We start from the raw sequence: 8,379 nt of genomic DNA on the forward strand, positions 1-8,379 counted from the left end.
TGGGGCCATGTGCGCTGCCTGGGGCCCCTGTGCACTGTCTGGGCCCCTGTGCTCTGCCTGGGGTCCCGTGCGCTGCCTGGGGCCATGTGTGCTGCCTGGGGCCCGTGTGCTGCCTGGGGCCTTGTGCGCTGCCTGGGCCCCCGTACTCTGCCTGGGGCCCCGTGCGCTGCCTGGAGCCCTCTGCGCTGCCTGGGGCCATGTGCGCTGCCCGGGGCCCTGTAAGCGGCCTGAGGCCCCTGTGCTGCCTTGGGCCCTGTGCTCTGCCTGGGGCCCCATGTGTTGCCTGGGGTCCCGTGTGCTGGCTGGGGCCCCAGTGTGCTGCCTGGGACCTCGTGTGTTGCCTGGGGCCCCGTGTGCTGCCTTGAGCCCTGTGCGCTGCCTGGGGCCCCTGTGTGCTGTCTGGGCCCCGTGCTCTGCCTGGGGCCCCGTGTGCTGCCTGGGGCCCCTGTGCGCTGCTTGGAGCCCCATGTGCTGCCTGGGACCCCTGTGTGCTGCCTGGGGCCCTGTGCGCTGCCTGGGGCCCCTGTGATCTGCCTGGGACCCCATGTGCTGCCTGGGGCCCCGTGCTCTGCCTGGGGCCCTGTGTGCTGCCTGGGGCCTTTGTGCTCTGCCTGGGGCCCCATGTCCTGCCTGGGGCCCCGTGTGCTGCCTGGGCCTTGTGCGCTGTCTGGGCCCCCGTGCTCTGCCTGGGGCCCCGTGTGCTGCCTGGGGCCCCCTGCGCTGCCTGGGGCCCGTGTGCTGCCTGGGGCCCTGTGCGCTGCCTGGGGCCCCTGTGTGCTGTCTGGGCCCCCGTGCTCTGCCTGGGGCCCCGTGCGCTGCTTGGAGCCCCCTGCGGTGCCTGGGGCCATGTGCGCTGCCTGGGGCCCCTGTGCACTGTCTGGGCCCCTGTGCTCTGCCTGGGGTCCCGTGTGCTGCCTGGGGCCCCCTGCGCTGCCTGGGGCCATGTGCGCTACCCGGGTGTTGTGAATTCTGCTCTTGGGTTCCCTCCAGTGGTTGTTGGTGGGAATGCAATTGTCTCTGACTCGTAGTCCTGGCCAGGTGTATTGGATAATTACAATTCTGACTGGGATATTTAGGTGTGCAGGATCCTTTAGCCCCTGCCAGTTGTCAATGTTTCTCTGGAAGTGTTGGATCTCTGCCTGGCCTCTCCTGCTTATCTGCCAGTTCAGCAAAGATAAGTGTCTGTTTCTTTTCCTGTGGCACACATGCAGTGTGCTTATTTTCAGTACTGTTCGTTTGTTTTTCTTTTGTCCTGATTAGACTGTGTCTGTGTTTTCTCAGTCTGGTTGGTTTCACTGGAGTTGCAGATTTACGCTCCTACATCTTTTAGTAGATGTAGGAAGTTTTTTGTATATTCTGCTGTGGATTTTTTGAAGGGTTTTAATACTGACCGCACAGAACTCTGTCCTATCCTGTCCTATCTAGCTAGAGTGGCCTCCTGTGCTAAATCCTGTTTTTTCTGCCTGTGTATGATTTTTCCTCTCCGACTCACCACCAATATTTGTGGGGGGCTGTCTATCCTTTGGGGATTTTCTCTGAGGCAAGACAGTATTCCGATTTCCATCTTTAGGGGTATTTAGTCCTCCGGCTGTGACGAGGTGTCTAGGTTGTTAGGTACACTCCACGGCTACTTCTAGTTGCGGTGTTAAGTTCAGGTTTGCGGTCAGTATAGTGGCCACTTTCTCCAGTGAAAGTTCTTATGCAGCTCCTAGGTCACCGGATCATAACACCGGGGCCCTGTAAGCTGCCTGGGGCCCCATGTGCTGCCTTGGGCCCCGTGCTCTGCCTGGGGCCCCATGTGTTGCCTGGGGTGCCGTGTGCTGGCTGGGGCCCCTGTGTGCTGCCTGGGACCTCGTGTGTTGCCTGGGGCCCTGTGCGCTGCCTGATCTACAGCAGCTGGGGTATATTCTGACCTGGAGGGGTATAATCTGGACTAGTCCAATTTTTACCCCAGGGTATAGTTTGGGCTAGGCCAGAATATACCCGAGGTATATTCTGGCCCAGAGGGGTATAATCTGGACTAGTCCAAAATATACCCCGGGGTATAGTTTGGGCTAGGCCAGAATATACCCGAGGTATATTCTGGCCCAGAGGGGTATAATCTGGACTAGTCCAAAATATACCCCAGGGTATAGTTTGGGCTAGGCCAGAATATACCCGAGGTATATTCTGACCTGGAGGGGTATAATCTGGACTAGTCCAATTTTTACCCCAGGGTATAGTTTGGGCTAGGCCAGAATATACCCGAGGTATATTCTGGCCCAGAGGGGTATAATCTGGACTAGTCCAATTTTTACCCCAGGGTATAGTTTGGGCTAGGCCAGAATATACCCGAGGTATATTCTGGCCCAGAGGGGTATAATCTGGACTAGTCCAAAATATACCCCAGGGTATAGTTTGGGCTAGGCCAGAATATACCCGAGGTATATTCTGGCCCAGAGGGGTATAATCTGGACTAGTCCAAAATATACCCCGGGGTATAGTTTGGGCTAGGCCAGAATATACCCGGGTATAATCTGGCCCAGAGGGGTATAATCTGGACTAGTCCAAAATATACCCCGGGGTATAGTTTTGGCTAGGCCAGAATATACCTGGGGTATAATCTGGCCTAGGCCACTTTAACCCTGGGTATATTCTGGGCGGGGGGTTAAACTGGCCTGTTACACCGGCATAATCAGACAGCTGCTTCTTGCAATTTTCATTCTCAGTATTTCTAATGTATATAGTTTTTTGTTTGAGAAATGTTTTGTATGTTGAAGATCAGTTTGCCGGAAACTTTTGGTAGCTACACCAAGTTTTAGTTCCTTTATATTACCACATTCTACTTCCTCTTCTACAAAAAAAAGTGAAGTCAATTTGAAACTAAAAGTTAACAATGTCATTTTAGACGAAAGGATCGGAAAAAGTGAGAAATAATGGAGAATTTCAAACCTCTGTACGCTCTAGCTGTGAAATACCAGACTCTTCTTGGCTACGGTGCTTTGTCCTTGGTGGCAGCTGTAGGTGAAAACCTTTTCTCTTCCATAGTTTACAAATGTCCATGCAATAGCTGGAGCCATACATATGGTTTGGTTTTCCTCCTTGTACCTGCATTGCTTTTATTTCTTCTTGGCTTCGTGCTCAATATTCCACTATGGAAACAAGTCACTGGTTGCTGTAGCACACTGGCATTTGAGAGAGGATTACGTTATTGGTGTGGAAAAAGGCTCATCTGCTTCTACATATTTTTACAAGTGACATTTTTGTCAGCATTGCCTCCATTGACTTGGATTGCCCTAGCTCTTCTGAAGGTCAACTTTTATGAGTGCATTGTTTCGGGGCTTCCTTTAGACTACATTAAAGGGCGATTTTGTGGAAGCAATGATGTGTGTATTAAAGAATTACTATTGATACCCTGTGCATCATCTGTAAAACTGAATCTGTCCAAGGTCGAGTTGGAGCATATACTGGGAAACATTCGTGCTGAGTCACAGGTGAGTTTTTACCTTTATATATTTTGTCATGTGTGTAGAATACTGTGTAAAAGTTTTAGGCAGGTGTACAAAAAATGTTGCAAAATCAGAATGCTTTTAAAAATAGGAGTGTTAATAGTTATTATTCTCAATTAACAAAATGCAAAGTGAATGAACAAGAGAAATCTAAATCAAATCAATATTTTGTGTGACCAACCTTTGTCTTCAAAACAGCATAAAGTCTTCTAGGTACACTTACACACAGTTTTTCAAGGAACTCAGCAGCGAGGTTGTTCCAAACATCTCGGAGAACTAACCACAGATCTTCTATGGATTTAGACTTGTGCAATTCTTTTGTTTCTTCATGGAAACCCAGAATAACTTGATAATATTGAGAATCAGGACTCTGTGGGGGCCATATCATCTCTTTTAGGACTCATTTTCTTCTTTATGCTAAAGATTAGGGATGAGAAGGCTTGTCAAAGTTCGATGACATGATTATTGACAGTCGGAGCCATCTGTTTTGTTATACATGTATATCTAAAAGAAAACCAATATCTAAGGAAGAAAGGCATTATGGCATTGTTATAAATGATTTATATTAGTTTTACAATATGAAAACACATTTAGTTATACAGTATATCTCCACCAAGTGGTCATGTTGTATTCTGCAATTTTCCTTCAGAGAACTGTTGATTAAAGATGTTTTAGGCTGTGTTCACATCTGCACTTGGAAATTCTGTTTCTTCCACTTTAGAAACAAACTACATGAGTTGCATAACAGAGGCAAATGAAAGCCGAAGAGCTCCATTGTCTATTCTGAGGTTAGTCTGGATTCAGTAATTTTTCAGTTTTTGACACAGACCTTAATACTGTACTTGAAGACAAGGCCCCATTGTAAACCTGTCCTAAAAAGTGAAAAGTTAAAATTAAAGCCTGCTAATTTTTGGTGTCAATTTTAAGGGCATAAAAAAACTCTGCAATGTATACATATGTGATATAACTTCCAAATACGCATTCTACTCTGCATTGACATTCTATTCTCCCCATAGAGAAGTCAGAAATAGTTTTTTACCGTCTCTGCCTTCTCAATCGCTGTATACACAGCACTGACCATGCATTGAGTATACAGTAATAGGATAAATTGAATAAAAGACGCAAAAATAATTTTAATACACAAATAAGAAAAACGGTTTAAAAAATTAATACTGCATGTCCAAAAAAAAGTGCCTGGCCTCCAACTAGTTAACTAAGCAAAGTAAAAAAAAAACATTTGTCATATGGTGGTCAATTGTTCTACTATCCCGGCTGTGATGATTCATTTTAGGAAATCTGAGTTGAGGATTAGAAAAAATGCAGCATTTGTTATATATTGACACCTGTCTGGAAACTTTTTCTGGATCACAATTACCGTATATAGACTCGTAGAATTGAAAATTGAAAATTAAAATATGTACACCCTTATCTTCCCAAAGTGTATGGTATGCAGAACTTAGTCTTCTATATGGTTGTTGTCACAATTCCACCACTTACGGTGTCCTAGTGTCGCTGTAAATGACAGCTCTGCTGCCATGCGTGATCGAGGGATAGCTGATCTGTCAGAATTGTGAGTGTAAGCTCTACTGCCCAATCTGAGGCTGAAATGGTAGTATTGTGATGGTGAATTTTGACAGCTCAGCTGTCCTCACTGGCTAGGTCTGTGGGATTCCCTGTAGGTGTCATACCTTCTGGATGATTACAAGGATTTTTAGCACTCTGACAACTGTCAGACCTTTTCCTTGTAGCTTTGCTCAGGTGGTGTGTGTGTGTTTGCTCTGTGCTTTGAGTTATGTCCTGATCTCCATTGGCAACCTTGGATTTACCTTTTGACCGTCCCTTTTGTCTTGATCCTCTATCTTCATGATACTCTGACCTTGGCTGTCATCTGACTACGCTTTTGACTGTTCCCTTTGTCTATTACGTGCCCTCTTGGTACTGACCCCGGACCTCTTGACTTTTCTACATCACGGTAAGTAGTGATTGCGCCACTTTTGTAAAAAGTAAATAAATAAATATGACCTTCAGATGTGTACAATTAAAGCCTAAGGATGGAGTGCGTGATAAAAAAAGGAAGCGTGTTTCAAACGTAAGACGTTCTTAGGCTATGTGCACACATTGCGGATTGGGGTGCAGAATTTTCTGCACAAAATCTGCATCTCCTGGCAGAAAACGCAGATGCAGATTTGATGCTTTTTTTATGTGGATTTTGTGCATTTTTGTTGCGGATTTGCTGCGGTTTTTGTTCGGATTTCATGCATTTTTTTACCCCTGCGGATTTCTATAATGGAAGGGTGCAGAAACACTGCAGATCCTCACAAAAGAAGTGACATGCTCCTTCTTTTCATCCTGAATTTTCTGCACCATCAGCACAGCATTTTTTTTTCCTATTGATTTACATTGTACTGTAAATCACTTTGCGGATCTGAATCGTTTCTGCGCTGAAAAAAACGCTGGCACATAGTCTTAGTCTTGGTGTAGAGGCTACAAAACTAAGAATGTTGTGATGTTTGAAATGCATTGGGATTTTTTTTTATCATGTACTGTATTCTTATTCTTTAATTGTACCAATAAACTATGGATCTTAACTACTGAAAACTACACTGAAGCTGGATTGTTATGCAACATATTTTCTCTATCATTTGTACACATGTGGCAGCAGTGTATTTCCATACTTCAGATTCATCCACTCCTGGAATAGGTGAGCTGGTGTTTGCATATTACTTCCCCAAATGCACAAACTGTGATTTTTTTTTTTTAATTATAAAAGCCTTGTAAATTTTAGATATGTATTATGTTATATGGATTTCTAGTGGTCTCACGATCATATTTGAACATATTTGTTTCTGATTATGCAGGTTCTTGGCTGGTGCATTATAGCCAGTGTCTTGCTTATTGCAGTATTCGTCACTTGTATCAGCAGATGTCAGTCACCAGTCGGCCATCTTCAACTGATGTTTTGGAAGACTTATATAGAAAATGAACAGAAGTTTTTCGATCAAGATTCCAAACAACATGCTGCAAAACTCGCTGAAAGGAATGTGAAAAGTTTCTTCGACCAGGAAACACAGGAAAAATTTTCCACACCTGAAAATAAAGATTGGAGCAGCATCTCTACAGCAAACACATGGGACAAGAAAAAAACATATTATACATCGCTGCACAAATTTATTGAGCGAAAAGATGATTACCACACAGCGTCCACGAGAAGCGTTCTCCCTCCAGCTGAAGTCAATTTTACAACCTCAGCTTTTTAATATGAGCAGCTTTCTGCCAGTGCAATACTTGTTTCACTAGCATTACTTTTACATTTATCAGGTTACCATGATATACTGTATTCTGAAACAGGGAAAGACTCGGGTGTGCAAAAAGTGAGGGCACATTCTGCATGGAGAACATCAAAGGTGTCTGGTGAAAACAACTCGCCACCTATCCAAAGGATAGGTAATAATAACATGTCTGTTGGTGAAAGTCCAACTGCTGGGACCTACACTGATCTGCAAAATAGGGAACGTTTATCCCTGATAGGCCGGAGTCACACTAAACGTATGGAAAATCGGTCTGAGTCTCCCTGCCAAGAGTTCCACAAGTGTTCTCCGTATGGTCATCCGTGTATAATGCGATTGCAATGCGATGATCCGATTTTCTCTCACCCATGTATGTGTATGACATCCGTATGATGTGTATGGCTTTATATATCTCAATGCTTTTCCCCATTGAATTTAATGGCTCAATGGGCTGAAATGAGGAAAATGTGTGCGTATTTCTCGCAAATCACACTGATGGTCCGTGTGGTGTCCGTTTTTTTTTCTTATCGCACCCATAGACTTGCATTGGCGAGACTCGGGCGATACACGCATACAATTGCAGCATGCTGCAATTTCACTCGCACGCTGAATATGCCCAAGAAAAAAAACAGTGATGGGAGCTGCTCTATAGACTAACAGTGGTCCAAGTGCTATGCGATGCGATGTTTTCTCGCATGGTAATTGTTTTGTGTTTTTTAATTATTTTCTATTTTTCTTGTTTTATTAATTGCTAATAAAGTTGTCATGATTTTGTATATGGGTCTCTTCTTCTGGCCAGCTATTTTTACTGGTCTGGTTTTCTGTTGTTTCACTTCTTGATGTGCCAGAATTGTCCTCTGCTTTCAAAAAAGCGTTACTGAACTACAACCCACACAAGAGATCTGGCTATGCGAAGACTGAGGTGGATGGATGGGCCGATGGGCGGGCCAAAACCCCAGACTAAAAGAAAAAAAACCCTTGCAGCCACTGAGGCTGCCCGACTGCGCCCCTCTGCCAGGAAAAGTAAGGTAAAAATCGGGACTGTCCCGCTGGATCTGGGATGGTTGGGAGGCATGTTACACCTGATAAGAGGTGGCTTATCCTGTGGTCTGCACTTGTTAAGTTCAATCAATAGTAGAGATGAGAGAATACATTCGCAGGACCACTGTCCAGTTGCCTAGTCAGTTTTCCATGGCTGCTGGAAAGCAACCATGAGCTCTATCACCTACCTGCCATCATCCCCATGTCATCTTGAAATTAACTTTATAAGCAAAAACCAAGTTGCCACTGTGTGGCTTCCTTCACTTTTAACCTTTCAAACAATATTAATGCACAATCTGTAACGCCTGGAGACAATATGACATCTAGTGGCTTAAATATAGAACTTCAATATGAAATAATTCACATTGTCATCAATCCGCTAGGCTTCTGTATATCATTGCTTTCACTGACATCACAATTTATTCTTATATCATGAGATAGGGTCATTTTTTTTTTTTACTCTGTAGTCAGCTTTTGAAAACTTTAACAATATTATCACTATTTTTAAGTTTTTAAAAACTTCCATTAATTGCACAGAAGTAACTACTCTGGACCATGTTTTA

The 8,379-nt window shown here is 44.6% G+C and overlaps 1 protein-coding gene across 1 annotated transcript; it reads left to right on the forward strand.

Moving 5' to 3' along the window:
- The first annotated feature begins 2,875 nt into the window (after nt 1-2,875).
- LOC138637462 (calcium homeostasis modulator protein 6-like) lies at nt 2,876-7,549 on the forward strand. The gene is made up of 2 exons (XM_069726174.1): nt 2,876-3,473; nt 6,347-7,549. Exons 1-2 carry the CDS (start codon nt 2,916-2,918, stop codon nt 6,743-6,745), a joined length of 957 nt encoding a protein of 318 aa, XP_069582275.1. The 5' UTR covers nt 2,876-2,915; the 3' UTR covers nt 6,746-7,549.
- The last annotated feature ends 830 nt before the right edge of the window (nt 7,550-8,379 follow it).

This window comes from Ranitomeya imitator, chromosome 5, assembly GCF_032444005.1.
Source record: "Ranitomeya imitator isolate aRanImi1 chromosome 5, aRanImi1.pri, whole genome shotgun sequence".
Lineage (NCBI taxonomy): Eukaryota > Metazoa > Chordata > Amphibia > Anura > Dendrobatidae > Ranitomeya > Ranitomeya imitator.